A 16,862-nucleotide genomic window follows, 5' to 3' on the forward strand; every position below is an offset into this window, starting at 1 on the left:
AGAAACATTAAAGAGGAAAAAAATCAACATTCTCAATTAGTTTATTTATTTGAAAAGAAGAAACAGATCTTTTTTTTTCACATGTCCAACTCTGTGCCAAGTTTCCTCTCTCCAGCTAAGGATTCTTTTACTCTCTAGGTTGTACTATGCATCTCTCTTGCTACATTTACCTCAATACCTTTGCTTTATCCTCAGGCACAAGAACAGGTAACATTAACACTCTGGTCCTCCCTCCTTCCCCTATCTGAAAGAATCTCTTTGTAGAGATAAGAACAAGACTTTTGGGAAAAATGAATAAGCAGACAGTTTACTTCTGCTTTCAATTCAACAGAGTAAATCTGGTACTTTCTCATCTCAGAATTTATCCCTTACCAAACCAAGCAGAAGAATAAACACAAATTATGTCTTCAAAAAATTACTAAATATCCAAAATTCCAATGCATAAACCAGAAGGGAAGGCTTTGATGATAGTGGAGTTCAAATAGAAGAGTGGCAAGAAGAAGTAAATGGGAATCTATGGCCATAAAGATAGAGATAAGCACAATTCTATAAAGGAAAAGGGAAACCAATGAGAAACAAAGCCAAAAGTGCTTGTTTGCAATAAAGGCAGTGGAGTGTAAAGAGCCATTATCTGTGATCCTGAGTTGGATTCAAGAATCAGAGATAGAGCTAAACGAAGAATCAAACCCAGGCAGGTTGTAGTTGCAAGTTACAGATAAGGAATGAGACTAAAAGTGAGAGGAAAGTACCATAATGGTTCTACAGTTACCTGACTATGTTGAGCATAAACAAGTAAAGTTACCTCCAACTTGGAATCACAAAGAAGGTTCTTTTTAACCTGAAACATGTTAATACAAATGACTTCCAAACATCTTGTTTAGCAATAAGCCACTTCAGAAAGAAAGCAAAAACTAAGTATAGGATCTATACAAGGATTCCACAGAAGGAAGGAAGGAAAGAAACAAACAGAAGCTAAAATTCACTCCATAGAAAAAGATGGAACAGATGAAACAGGAGAAGATGAAACATGGAACAGATGAAAATTGTGACCAAATAATTTCAACCCATTTAAAAAGCTCAAGGAAATATTTTCCTCTATAAAACAGGAGGACAGAATAAAAATATAAGAGTCAAGGAAACAGATGATAAGAAGGACATGAAATATGAGCTAGGAAAAGATTGCAAAAAATGTTAAAGGATATAAAAAAATAACCACAGAAATAAAAGCAAAATTAGAAAGCATAGTGGGAAATTCAGACAGATAAATGAATAGTGTTTGAAAAGATGACAAAATGAAAGAGAAAATGCTGAGTACAGGACAAGACAAAAGAAATCCAACAGGCCCCGAAAGGAGCTGAATGGGCGAGCAGGCTTCCACCAGAGGCCCCACTGTTCCATCTGTGAGTGCGTGCAGATCCAGGGGAGCAGCTGTGTGGCCAAGACCCGTGCAGCTGCAGGCAGATCCCAGTCCCAGGTCCATCCCGAACTCAGAGGCCCCTGGGGACCCACCCAGGCCAGGGGTCCACCCAGAAAGGAGCTGCACTGGCATGCGGGCTTCCACCAGAGGCCCAGCATGCCATCAGCCACAGCCAGGGATCTGCCTGGAGGAGAGCTGTACAGACACACAAGCAATACCCAGAGGCTTGTCTGATACCATTGATAAGTGCATGGCCACCCTAGCCAAAGCCTGTGCAGACAACAGGAACTGGGATGCACAGCTCCCAACCAAAGGTCCTCCCAGACAACAGCTACATGGGGTCCCCTCTGAGAGGCAAGCCTAGACACCATTCCAAGTGTGCACAGGCCTCAGTCAGAAGCCCGCCCAGGCAACAGGTCAGCTCAGGGATCCAGAAGGCCACCACTCTGAACCCAGGAATTGGTGTACTGGTGAGGAGTAGAGTAAAGGCTGTTTGGTGCTTGCTGAGAATTCAAGAACACTGGGTGAGCAAAAAGTCCCCTCAACAAAGGCACAGCAGGCTGCATCTGTTGAAATGAGAAGACACATAAATAAGTCTCAATATCAGACCCCCAGTTCACCTAAGGCAACCCCAAAGGGAAATGAGATGGAACAATCTGATACTCGACCTCCTGGACTCCCTGAACTGGCAAAAAGAGAGGATCTGGAAAAAATGAAATCAGAAATAATTTATCAGATAACAGCAGAGATTGTGCCCATAGAACAAGACATAAAATAGAGGAGCTGAGAAACATGATGGAATCCCAACATAGGAAACAAAGGGAATCCATAAAACAGATGCAAACAGATTTCCAGAAAATTAAAAACCGCCATTGAAAGTTTATGTAGCAAAATGAGCCAATGCAAAGATAGAATTTCAGATATAGAAGATAAGATTGCAATTAGTGATCAGGAAAAGAAAAATTTCTTGAAAATAGTAAGAGACCACAAGAAATAAATCCAGCAGCTGCTAGACGATGCAAAGAAGAATAACATAAGACTGATCAGAGTCAATGAAGAAACAGGAGAGAGTGGAGATGACATAAAAAATCTCTTCACAGAAATAATGGCAGAAAACTTCTCAAATAGCAGAAAAGAACTTGACATAGAGATAAGTGAGGCATATAGGACTCCACCTAGCCTTAATCAAAAAAATGTACACATAGATATATAGTAGTTAAGATTCCAGAAACCCAACAAAAGAACAAAATTCTACATCAGTTAGAGAAAAGAAAAAAATCACATATAAAGGAAAGCCCATCAGAATCACAGCAGACTTCTCAACACAAACCATCAAGGCAAGAAGAGCTTGGAGTGACATATTCCAAGCCCTAAAAGAAAACAGCCTCCAACCCAGATTGATGTACCCTGCAAAACTATCTTTCAAACTTGATGGAGAAATAAGATACTTTCATGACAAAGAGCACCTTAGGAACTTCATGAATACCAAACCAGCACTACAAAAAGTTTTAAACAATATCCTAGGAAAAGACAATGAGGATCAAAACCTCTGGAAGCCCTGAGAATGAATCCGTCAGGCATAACAAGAAAACGCAAACGGGGAGAATCCAACAAAAAGAAAAAGTCATGACAAGGATAAGTCAACACATATCAGTTATAACCATCAATATTAATAGTCTCAATTCACCAATCAAAAGAAATAGACTGGCAGAATGGGTCAAGAAGTAAGATCCAAAAATATGCTGCATACAAGAAACACACTAAATTAAAAAAGAAACTTATAGAATGAAAGTCAAAGGGTGGAAAACAATACTCCATGTGACAGGAACCTGAAAAAGAGCAGGAGTAGCTATCCTCTTTGCAGATCAAGTAGATTTCAAACCAACACTGATTAATAGAGACAAAGAAGGACACTACATCCTTGTAAAGGGAAGAATCCAAGAGGAAGAGATGACAATCATTAATGTATATGCATGAAACACTAGTGCATCCAACTATATAAAACAAATACTAATGGACATGAAAAATCATATATACACTAACACAATTGTAGTGGGGGACCTCAACACCCCACTCTCTCAAACCAATAGATCAACTAGACAAAAAATAATGAAATACTAGAACTCAATCGAACTCTTGAACAAATGAACTTAACAGATGTTTACAGAGTCTTCCACCCCACAAAATCAGAATACACATTCTTCTCAGCTGCACATGGGTCATTCTCCAAAATAGACCACATACTCACACATAGAACATGTTTAAGTAAGTGCAAAGGAATTGAAGTTAGCCCCTGTATATTATCAGACCATAGTGCGATGAAATTGGACATCCAAAGCAAAAGAAACTCGAAAAATTTCATAAACACTTGGAAATTGAACAACACACTTCTGAATAACCAATGGGTCACAGAGGAAATTAAAGAAGAAATTAGACAGTTCCTTCAATTAAATGACAATGACAATACAACATATTGGAATCTATGGGACACAATGAAAGCAGCCTTATGAGGGAAATTCATAGCAGTGAATATGCATATTAGGAAAACAGAGCGAGCCCAATTAAACAACCTGATGCTGAACCTCAAGCTTCTAGAAAAAGAAGAGCAGGACAACCCCAAAGCTCATACAAGGGAGGAAATTATAAAGATCAGAGCAGAAATCAATGCAATGGAGACTAAGAGAATGATACAAAAAATCAGTGAAGCCAAGAGTTGGTTCTTCGAAAGAGTCAACAAAATTGACAAACCCTTAGCCAACCTTGTCAGAAAAAGGAAAGAAAAGGCCCAAATCCATGCAATTAGGAATGAAAAGGGTGAAATTACATAAGACCCAGCAGAAATCTAGAGGATCATCAATACCTACTTCCAGCACCTATATGCCAATAAGATGGACAACACAGAAGAAATGGACAGATTCCTAGATACATAGGAATTACCAAAGTTGAACGAAGAAGACCTGAAAATTCTGAACAACCCAATATCAACCAATGAAATTGAAAATGTAATTAAAAACTTAGCAACTAAGAAAAGCCTAGGCCCTGATGGCTTCACTGCTGAATTCTACAAACATTTAGAGAGGAACTGCTGCCACTACTGTTTAAACTCTTCAATGAAATTGAAAGGGAAGCAATACTCCCAAATTCATTCCTGGAACCAAGTATCACCTTGATCCCCAAAGCAGAGAAAGACCCAACTGAAAAAGAGAACTATAGGTCAATCTCACTAATGAACATAGATGCAAAAATCCTTAATAAGATAATGGCAAACAGAATGCAGAAGATCATCAAGAAGATCATACACCCTGATCAAGTGAGATTCATCCCAGGGATGCAGGGATGGACAATATATGAAAATCAATCAATGTAATATACTATATCAATAGAGCCAAGGGCAAAAACCATACGATTATCTCCATAGATGCAGAAAAAGCATTTGACAAAATCCAACATGCATTTATGATAAAAACCCTACAAAAAATTGAAATAGATGGTCTCTACCTCAAACTGATAGAAGCCATCTATGAAAAACAAACAGCCATTATCATACTAAATGGTCAAAAACTGAAATCCTTCACACTCAAATCAGGAACAAGACAAGGATGTCCACTATCACCACTCTTGTTCAATATAGTTCTGGAAACATTAGCCACGGCAATTAGACAAGAGAAAGAAATAAAAGGAATAAAGATAGGAAATGAAGAAGTCAAATTGTCATTATTTGCAGATGATGATACTCTGTATAGAAGACCCCAAGAACTCCACCAAAAGTCTTCTAGACTTAATAACCAAATTCAGTCAAGTAGCTGGATACAAGATCAACACAAAAAAATCAATAGCTTTCCTCTACATGAACAACAGAGTCACTGAGAGAGAAATAGGGCAAATAATTCCTTTCACAATAGCATCCAAAAAAACTGAAATACCTAGGAATCAACCTAACGAAAGAAATCAAAGATCTCTTCTCTGGAAACTATGGCACCCTGAAAAGAGAGATTGAAGATGATATCAGAAAATGGACAGACATCCCCTGCTCCTGAGTAGGAAGGATTAATATAGTGAAAATGGCCATACTTCCAAAACTCCTGTATTGATTCAATGCAATTCCAATTGAGATCCCAGCAGCATACTTCATGGACCTTGAGAAAACAATCCAAAAATTCATTTGGAACAAGAAGAGACCCAGAATAGCAAAAGCAATTCTAGGTAACAGAGACATGACAGGGGGTATCACAATCCCCAACCTGCAACCATACTACAAAGCTACTGTGATAAAAACATCATGGTACTGGCAAGAAACAGACTTGAGGACCAGTGGAACAGATTAGAAGATGCAGAAACAACGCCAGACACGCTCAGCCATCTCATCTTCGATAAAGGAGCCAAACACCCTCCCTAGGGGAAACATAGCCTCTTTACTAAATGGTGCTGGAAAAATTGGGCTTCAACTTGCCAAAGATTAAAACTAGACCTGTATCTGTCACTATGTACTAAACTAAAATCAAAATGGATTAAAGATCTAAATATTAAAATAGAAACTCTGAACCAGTTGGAACAGAGGTTAGGTAGAACCCTTGAAGACATCGGTGTAGGAAAAGATTTTATGAACAAAACCTCAGTTGGCCATGAACTAGCACAAACAATCAACAAGTGGGATCTCTTCTTATTAAAAGGCTTCTGCACAGCAAGAGAAACCACCAGCAGTGTGAAGAGGCAACCCACAATGTGGGAAAAAGTCTTCATGGGCTCTTCTTCAGACAAAGGTCTACTATCTCAAATCTATAAAGAACTTAAAAAGATCAGACCTCCCAAATTTAAAGACCCAATCTGAAAATGGGCATCTGAAATGAACAGACATTTCTCACACAAAGAAGTAGAAATAGCAAATAAATACATGAAAAAATGTTCAACATCACTGGCCATTGGAGAGATGCAAATGAGAACAATGGTGAGATTCCACTTCACTCCAGAAAGAATGGCTGCTATCATGAAATCAACCAATAACAAATGCTGGTGGTGCTCTGGGGAAAGAGGAACCCTGCTCCACTGCTGGTGGGAGTGCAGACTGGTGCAACCACTGTGGAAATCAGTATGGAGATACCTCAAAGAACTAGGACTGGAAGTCCCACTTGACCCCACTATTCCACTGCTGGGGATCTTCCCCAAAGAATTAAAAGAATCATACCACAGTGATATATGTGCACCCATGTTCACTGCAGCACAGTTTGTAATAGCTAAAACTTGGAAACAGCCCAAATGCCCATCAACTGGAGACTGGATAAAGAAAATCTGGTTTTTTAATAAAACGGAGTACTACTCAGCCATAAAAAATGAGAAATTAGAGACATTTGTAGCTAAATGGATGCACATTGAGGCAATACTCTTAAGTGAAATAAATAGGACACACATGTATAAATACTGAATAGTTTCTCTGGTGTGAGAAACTGAAAGTGTAAATAAGGACTAGAATGTATAATAGGTAATGTGAAATAGGAAGAAAAGGGGCAAAGGGGAAGGAAGTGGGAGGGGTAAGGGAAAGGAAAGAAGGGAATGGAATTAATATGAGAAAATGGAAAAATAGGAACAAAATCTTTGTAAATAGGGAGGAATGGAGGGGTTGAAGGGAGGGCTGGGCAAGGGTGAAAAATAAGAACCAAGAGAGACTATGTAAAGGTGCAAATTTCCAATGATGAATGTCATTCTACTGTATACCTAAAATGTACCAATGATTAGAATGAATAATTGATAATGTAAAATAGGAAGAAAAAGTCCAAAGGGGTAGGGGTAGTGAGAGGGGCAGGGGAAAGGAAAGAAGGGAAAGGAAAAATGCTGAGAAATGGAAAAAATGGAAATAAAGTGTTTGTAAATAGGGAAGGGTGGAGGGCGTGAAGGGAGGGCTAGGAATGGGGGAAAAATAAGAACGAAGATGCATCATGTAAAGGTACAAGTTCCCAATGAGAAATGTAATTGTGTTGTATACCTACAATGTACCGGTAAAAGAATTTAATAAAGAAATAGTTAAATTTTGAATTAACTCAATAAAAATGAAAATCACAAGTGCAAAAAATGATAAATTATAAAGGTAAAAACCCCAGTTACCTTAAAAGACAAAAATCTACTTAAAAGTCTACTTTTTCCTGGTCTATGTGAAAAGTTTTTAAAAATTGGAAAAACTGGATAAAGTTTGATATAAATAGAATTTATAAAGCTTCATTTCTGATAAAATGGAAAATTGAAACAAGCTAATAATTACTATAGGAAAAATAGAGAAAGTTGTTCAATCTGTTACTCCATTTTATTACTCTACCACGATCATCCGTCCTCCCCTGCAAAAATAGGGTGTCCAACATTTAAAGAATAGAGTTTTTTCAGTGTTATTTAAACAATTCCAGAAGGTTGAAGAAGAAAAACTTCTCAGACTATGTTTATGAAAGAAGCATAAAACTGATTCCCAACAAAAAGTAATACCCTAACAAAAAAGAAAGAGAAAAGAATAATATTGGCCAGTGTCAGTTATTAACATGGAAACAAAATCCTAAGAGAAATAATAAGACTTAGTAAGTATAAATATGAAGCAATAATTATTCATTGTGATAGTTGGTTTATTCCAGGAATGTAAAGCTGTTTTAAAATAATTTGAAATGTTAATATATTTGATTATATTAATAGATTAAAAGAGAAAACCATTATTATCTCTAGATTTGCAAAGGTTTTAGAAAACACTTTTATTATTAATTTTAAAATTATTTAAAAATAGATATAAGTGAAGATGTACTTACAGTAATCATAGAACTAATTCATCTCCAAAGGTAGTACATTTTGGGGAAATATAAAAAGTATTCCCTTTAACAACAAAGAAAAGAAGCCTAATTACACCTGTTATTTAATATAGTTCTTGGAATACTGGGCAAAGCAATTATATGACAGAAAGAAATTAAGGTATAAAAATGGGAAAGAATGAGGTAAATCAGAATTATTTGCAGATACTCTAGAAACCAAGGATGAGAACAACTATTAAAATCAATAAAAACAGTTCAGCAAAGTGGCTAGATTCAAGATTAACATACAGATGTCAGTAGTTTACATACATAAAAACAAGAATGCTTTTATTAAAAGATTAGAAGATATAATGGTAGGGGGAAAGTTCTTATAATAACGAATATGATATACTTTCCAAAGATTAAGCTTAACAAGGGTTGTGAAAAATTTCATAAAGAAAGCAACATATTCTGGAAGACACAAAATTGTATTTGAACAAATGGGAAAATAAGTCATGTTCTTTGGTGGTAAAAGTCTGTATCAGTAGAATTTCATTTACATCCTAATTATTAATATTATAATTAAAATTATTAATAAATTATAACAATTCAAAACAAAAATACCAACAGGTTAAAAAGTAAGTGTGAAACTAGTTCTAAAGTTCATATATAAAAACAAGAAGACTAGCTAGAAAAATCAGTGAGCATAGATTATGTCTTTCAGCTTTTAAAGTAGGTTATAAGGTCACAACAATGTAAGTACTTCTGTATTTGTTAATTTAATCTTCCCAGCATCCCCATGAAATGAGTACAATTCTTAATCCCTATTTTATAGGAAGAAAAATATGAGCACAGAAAGCAAGAGCCATAGAAGGGTTTTAATCCAGGCATTCTGTCTTCAGAGTCTCTTTCCTTAACCACTATAGTTACTGCCACTCTGAGAACCCAAGGTGTCTCATAAAGCCTTGTCCTTCTCTTTTAATTCTCCCTGAATTTATTTGTGACCCACTCTAAGACTCAGAGACCCAGCCCACGGTCTTTATAGCTCTTCCCTTGTAGATCTAATGTCTTACCTTGTAGGCTGTGATCACTCAAGTTCAAATTGGTGCTGTAGGTGGGTCATGGCCAGTCAGTAGCTGCCCCCTGATACCCTTCTTCGTTTTAACCATGTCATCAGATTACAATAGCTGGGATTTCCTATACCCCATCCTTGTATATGTTACACTTTCTATATAGTGTAACATAGCCAAAGTCTTCATAACTCAGCTCAAATGCTATCTCCTGAAGAAGTATTTCCCAGATTGGTCTGTGCCCATTTTAAAATGGCATTTGTGTCTTCCAAATTCTAAAATTGACTTATATTTTATTCTACATGGCACTTAGCTCTTAGCATAATCATTTAGCCATTTAGTCTAGTTATTCCAATTTCAGGACAACATTCATGGCTGATTGATCTTTAGAACCTATATACATCAACCCATTTTATTTATGAACCATTTCATAAATAAATGAATGGCTGCACTACTTGACAAATAGAATTTCTAGCAAAGAGGTATCAATGTGACTAATAGGAATTAAAAAAGGATATTTTGGACAAGTTGGAATTTGTGCTAAACTGAAGGATTGCTTTGAGGAGGGGTTTGAGTGAAAGGCACAAGGTTATTGTTGTAGGGATGACGCTTCTTTTTGTCAAATGGGGTATACAGTTGTAGCAATCCACACTTGGACATAGCTTTTTATATAAATATCACAAATATTTTTTGCAATCAGAAGAGATAGTCTTTAAAATTGTGGCCAGATTTGTAGCTGTTGTCTAATGCTCAATGAACAGGAAATAAAGGGAATGTGGGATCTCTGTATTGTCCACTGGACTCTACCAGGCTGTCTCAAATGATAGGATCACAAGTGTGGTCACTGATGAGAAATACCCTTACAGTACCTCTCTTGAGGGCCCACCCAAGCCCCAGGGCCCCTTAATTATGCTGTAACCATCCCCTGCTCTGAGGCTCCCCTCGGTCCCTCATGCATCAAGGTTGGTACTGGGGGTCCGGCCAGGCTGCACTGTAACGATAGAGTTATAGGCAGGGAAACTGAACACTGAATCTACCTCCGGACCTCCTAAGAGAATCTGGAAATAAACTTCACCCAAAAAAGATGGGATTTAAAAGTTGCCCGGAGAAGGAGCCTCAGTGGGTGATAGACTCAGCTCTTTTACCTGTTTGATGTCATCCTGAGCAGGTCTCTTATTTTTGCTACTGAGTCTTTAATTCTCACATCTGTAAAACGAGATCTGACTCACTAAGAAATAGCTAACATCTCTCTCCTGTGACATGGGAGTGCAGGGAGAGCCATAAAAGAACTCACCTTGTGATGGCTCGGAGGCCAGTGAGGTTTCCTGGAAAGGGATGTGAAGGGGCAAGAAACCACACTAGTTGGCTATACTGAAAGCAACAGGTGGCTGTACGTATGGAACTAAGATAAAGGGAGTCTGAGACCATGTCTGTTGTGTGGCTTTTCCTTCATAGTATTAGCCTCTTGGGACCTTGAAATTAGTCCCATGAAGGAGGAGGTGGCTATGGGGAGGGCCAAAGACAGGTCAATAATACAAGCCCTAATAAATACTGCAGTAGTGAAGCAGTGGGGCCTTACACCTCAGGGAATTTAGAATTTCTCCAATGTCTTCATTTCCACCCCCTTCCCATATTAGTCTATGGGGATAGTGAAGGGAGATATTACAAAAACTCAGTTAAAAGATGAGGACATAGAGAAGCAGTCTGCTTTCCCAAAGTCACCCAAGGGAGCTAGAGGTGGAGACAGAACTGAATCTGGATTCTAAGATTGAGAGTATCATTCCCCCCTGCTGCCTGTTTCAAACAGGATTTGGGAGCTGAGGCAGACTGACTTCTAAATCTAAGGATAAGAAGGAAACTTGCCTTAGATCCGGGGATGAGAGGGAAACAAAAGAAAGGGGCAATAATGGCCCTTTACAACTTCAAATTCTTATGAATCCTTGAGAACAAAGTTTCCACCCTGGGCCTTGTTAGTTAGGGCTAGAGGGACTGAATCTCGGGAGTCTCATAATGATCCTGGAGAGGAAGAAGAATCATTGCGTTGTGCTAGGAGAAGCTGGATGGGAGGGGGGATGAACTGTAAAGTTTCTCCCTACTATGATTTTCAGGCCAGGCACTTAGAAGTTTAGTCTATTGATAGAAACGAGGAAAGACAGAAAATTGGTGTGATTATGTATTACAACCCTCAGATTCTCCTGCCCTCTTCAGACAACTAATTATCTACCCAGCCCTAGGTGACAGCATGGTTTGTTCCGGAAGCTTGCTGGCCTTTGTAGATGGATAGGCCTGTCTTCCATTTATTAGCAACTGCTAAAAATCTTTGGGCTTCAGTTTCTTTATCTGTGAAGTGTGTGTAATATACCCTCTTAGAGTTGTTGGGAGAATTAAATGGAATAACACTCAAAATTCTTGGTAGGGAACCATCTGTAACATACTTTACTTAACTGATAAGATTTATTTTGTGTTTGTTATGGACCTGGCATTATTCCATGAGCTTTAAATGTATTAAGTCCCAATCAACTCTTTCACCAATTCTCTGAAGTGGTACCTTTATTATACTCATTTTATAAATAAATAACTTGAGGCTCAAAGTAACTTAGTAATTTGTCTAAGACTACATAGGAATTTGAGAAGTAGGTGTTCAAGCTTGTGTTTGTTTGATTACAAGCACAAAATCTCAACAATAATGCTTATGACTTACTCTCCCCCTGCTTGCATTAGCCCCCTTTGCCCAAATAGTGTACTTTTAGCTTCTGCCTGTGATGACTATTGCTTCCAGTATACCAAGAACTGTGTTCCAGGGATAATCTTAAAACATCTCTATTTCAATAACAGTAACCATGTTCCATCCCCAATAGTCAAGTCCATAGCATTAAATCTGACTCCAGCTTAACTCTAGTTTTTCTATTGTATCTATTGCTCTCACTGCAAAGAATATAACCCTGCCTCTGGTGGGAGCTGACATGAAAATATAAAATTCCAATTGGTAGAAGGTATAAAAAACAAAGGTGAAAGAAAAATAGCAAGTTGAGAGACTGTGTAGAATTATTTGCAAAATATATGGCAAAGGATTTAAATGTACAGTGAATAAAATTCCTGTAAATCAATTAAAAACACAATCCATCAGAAAGAGAGAAAAGAATATGAAAAGATAGTTACCAACAAAGAAATACAAATGGATTGTATTAGTCTTTGCAGGCTGTCATAACAAAGTACTATAAGCTGTGTGGCTTAAACAGAAGAAATGTATTCTCTCACAATTCTGGAAGCTGAAATTCCAAGATCACTGTTCCAAAACGGTCAGATTCTGGTAAAGGTTCTCTTTCTGGCTTGCAGATGTGCACCTTTTCAGTCCATCCTCATGTGGCAGGGAGTGAGGGGTGGGGAAGAAAGAAGCAAAAGAAAAGAGAGAGACAGAGAGACAAAGGAAAAGGAGGAGGAGAAGGAGGAGAAGAAGGAGGAAGAAGAGGAGGGGGAGGAGGAGGAGAAGGGGAGAGAAGGGGAGAGGAGAGGAGAGGAGGAGAAGAGAGATCCAAGATCATATCTCCAAATAAATCACATTGGAGATGAAGTCTTCCACATATGAAATTTGAGGGAAACACAATTCAGACCATATCAGGGATAATATTTGAAAATATATTCAACTTTGTGAACATCAAAAGTGCATATCAAAATAATGATAGTAATTTTCAATCATTATATTGTCAAAAGTTAAAAGAAGTTATTCATAGCACCCACTCACTGTTATCAGATGTTTGGAGAATAAGTAGTTTTATTCACCACTGGAATCATAAAATATCCAAAATTTTTGTAGAGTAAGAGGAAAAATATACATTCATATAAATTTAAATTTTTATTTCATTTAACTTAGGAATTTTACTTATCAGAACTTATAAAAATGCTTGAAAAATAATACACCTATAAAGAATATCCTTTAACCATATACCTTTTGATAGAGTTCAGATTGTTTTTAGATTTACTCTGTTTATAATCAATAAAATAAAGAATCTTCCAATGTCAGCAGGGTACTGGAAACTAATGTTCCCAGTTCTACTGCACAAGTTCTGAATCCTTTCGTGGGACTCACTGTGAAAGCAGGTGGAGGAGCTGCTTTCAGGGGAAGCCTGATGCCAGGATGTGCCACTTCTTTGTACTAAGCTGTGACTTTTCATTTTCCAGTTTGGAGAGAATCTTTGCTAGTATTTTAGAGAATCTTAGTAAAAATAGAAATGAAGGGCCCTCCCTGCAGGACTTGAGCCTCCCAGGATACAGAGTTTTCTGAGTTCCACCTCATTCCAGAACTGGGAAGGGTTCCCAGGACCAAATGGCTGGTCAAGGGGTTTGTTCTGCAGGATGTGTATACCTACTATTAAGTAGAGCCCCTTTGGAAAGCAAGAGTATTACTTTCTAACAAAAGTCATCTTGATCAGAGATCTAGGAGAGACAGGGACTGCTGCTGTGTAGTTTTGGCCATCCTGAGACACCTTTCACACCATAGCTTGCTTTCTGGTGAGCACCCTCCGCAGGGCACACTGCACATCAGGGTTCCTAAGACTGTAGATGAGTGGGTTCAGCATGGGACTGATGACAGTGTTGAGGATGCCAATGCCTTTGTCTTTGTCTGAAGCCTCCACTGAACCCAGCCTCATGTAGCTGAAGACATCAGTCCCATAGAAGATGCCCACCACAGTGAGGTGAGAACCACACGTGGAGAAGGCCTTCTTCCTGCCCTCAGCAGAGCGGATTCGAAGAACTGCAATTGCCACATGGGTGTAGGAAGTGACAATGAGAATCACAGGTGCACCAGCCATGAGGACCCCCAGACCAAAGAGCAGCAGCTCATTGAGTTGGATGTTAGAGCAGGAGAGTTGGAAGAGCTGTGGGAGGTCACAGTAGAAGTGATTGATCACATTGGGGCCACAGAAGTTGAGTGTGGATATGGCCACAGTATGGGTCAGTGCATTGGTGAAGGCACACACCCAGGACACAGCCACCAACATTCTCTGGACTGTGTGATTCATGCAGGCGCTGTAGGTGAGGGGCCGGCAGATGGCCAGGAACCGGTCGTAGGCCATGGCAGTCAACAGGAAGCAGTCTACACCGGCCAACTGATGAAAGAAGAAGAGCTGTGTGAGGCAGGCTCCATATGGAACTGTACGCTTGTGGGACACAAGACGACCCAACATTGAGGGAATAGTGACACTGATGCACCCAACATCCAGCACTGAGAGGTTCCCCAGGAAGAAGTACATGGGGATGTGGAGTTTGGGCTCCACCAAGATGGCTGCCAGGATGCTGAGGTTGCCCCCAACGGTGACCAGGTAGGCAACAAAGAAGACCACAAAGACAACTGGTTGAAGCCCTGGTGATTCCACCAAGCCCAGTAGAATAAACTCAGCAATGGCTGTTCCATTGACCCCAGATTCTGGCTCCATAAGTCCCTGTAAGAAGAAATTGAAGAGTGGGAGGGATCAGTCTTCACTATTTAGTGTTCAATAAAAATATGTGGACCTACTTTCATGTACCAAGCCCCAGGGTAAATTTCCATGTTTCCCAGTGGGTATTTTCTCACTCCTCAGGCCACACCTCACTCATTAACCCTCTCTCTGCCTTCAACTCTGTATCCTTACCTGACTTCTGTGTGCATTGTCTGATCCTGCTACCCAGGAATTCCTTCCTCTCCTCATAAAAGGTATTTATAACCCTTACCTATTTTATATCCTAGAATTAGTAAATGAGGTCTTCCTAGTAAGGACCTCTATGAGGAAATTTGGGGAATAAAATTATACTCAAAGAAAAAATGAATAGATGGTAAAGCAGAAAGGGACACAACAATTGGCCACAGATTCATACAAATCTGTTATAAATAAAATAAATATCTGGCATGTCCAAGAGAGAAAAGAAGTAAAGATATATAAAATGAAGAATAAAAAAATATGGATACTCACAGACCAAAAATAAATTCCAATAATAACACAATAATATCTGCTTCTGTTTGAACTGCCCCCAAATACAGTAAACCAGCTACAACTTGAAAAAGAAAAAAACCTGTCCAAAATGTACATCCACTTTTAGGCTCCAAATTTATTCCTCTTATATACAACCTATTTTAAACATGTTAATATAAATAGAATTTCCATATAAGCCTTCCTTAGGTTAGAAAAAAAAGAAAAATTTCCCATTTATTTTTTTCAAAATTTGCAAATTTTTTTCTTTTTAAAATTAATTTTATTGGTACATTTTAGGTATACAATATAATGACATTCATCAAATTTGCAAATTTTGATAATAAAATGTAACAATGATTTTAAAAAATGAGTTATTTTTCATGACCCTTATTTGGCAAGATGAATGCAGAAATCCTAAGTATAATAAAGAAAACTCACCATAATCAAATAGATTTATGGAAAAGAGAGGATAATTTAACATTCTAGACATATTAATTAGATTTAAAAAGGAAAATTTTCAAAAAGGCAACTCATAAATATCTACATCTGTTTGTAATGTAGAGAAGAAAAGAAAAAAATAAAAAATGACAACAAAACTCTAGTGGTTACAGGGAATGGAAATATGTAACTTTATGTAACAAGACATGCCTATCGCAAGCCTCTTGCAAGTCTATATCCTTCACAGTGGCAAAGTAGTACTGACACTCTATTAAAATCAAAAGCAACAAAAGCAATGACCTTCGTTACTTTAAGTATTTTTTCATTATTGTAAAAGTCTGAGGCAAGAGACCTAAGATGCTTGAATATTATAAAGGAAGTAGGGAGATCTTTTCAAATGGATAGGGTAGCAAGAAATGGAGGGAAGAGGAAGGGAGGGAGGGGAAGAAAAGGGAATGGAAAAAAAGAATTGAAAGAAAAAAATGATTAAAATAGAGCTTTTGCAATTGGGAACAGGAGCAAGGGTTGGAAGGAGTAGAGAAGGAGAGGAAGGGTGGCATATAAAAAAAAAGAGAGAAAAAAATTAAGATGTATTATATACTAACTCCTCCTCATAATTGTTATCATTATGCACTGCAAACATGTACTAATGAAAAATAAGTAAAACATTAAAAAAGAAAAGAAGAGAAAGAAAAAATAATTTGGAAACAATACAATTGTATAAATAAACACCCAAGGGGGGAAGAAAGAAACCAGAAAACTCAGAATTAATAGAAAATTAGCAAGGTAGGTCAAAAGTAATTATACACAGGTCAGTAGATTTCTTACAAACCACAAGTAATCACCTATAAAATGTAAAAGTCTCAATTCATAACAAATGATACATTTGATATAAAATTAAGAGCTCTCAGGAAGTAAATTTGTACCTGAACCATGTAGGCAAGTACCTAGAAAAATGGCAGGAAGAATATGCCTGTCAGTTCCACCAACTGGTAGGAACATAGGAGATTTTGAACTCCTTTTTTCTCTTATTTTGCTTTCAAATAATCTACAATGAACTGGTGTACTTTTATAATCACAGTATATATACAGATATATATATATGTATATGTATACACACACACATTATATATATGTATACTGGTTTTGTAAGATTACAGAGGTCCTTAATGACCAGTGATAGTGGCTCAATGACTCTGCCTCTTTCTTGTGTCTCCAGCAGGTATAGGATGTT

At 37.8% G+C, this 16,862-nt stretch overlaps 1 protein-coding gene across 1 annotated transcript; it reads right to left on the bottom strand.

Annotated features, from left to right (window-relative positions):
* Positions 1 to 13,729: 13,729 nt before the first annotated feature.
* On the bottom strand, positions 13,730 to 14,912 carry LOC101713750 (olfactory receptor 3A1-like). The gene has a single exon (XM_004857569.3). It carries the CDS (start codon positions 14,675 to 14,677, stop codon positions 13,730 to 13,732), a length of 948 nt encoding a protein of 315 aa, XP_004857626.2. The 5' UTR covers positions 14,678 to 14,912.
* Between the last annotated feature and the right edge of the window lie 1,950 nt (positions 14,913 to 16,862).

This window comes from Heterocephalus glaber, unplaced genomic scaffold, assembly GCF_053883595.1.
Source record: "Heterocephalus glaber isolate CG9 unplaced genomic scaffold, H.glaber_assembly_v1.0 deba00001564, whole genome shotgun sequence".
NCBI lineage: Eukaryota > Metazoa > Chordata > Mammalia > Rodentia > Bathyergidae > Heterocephalus > Heterocephalus glaber.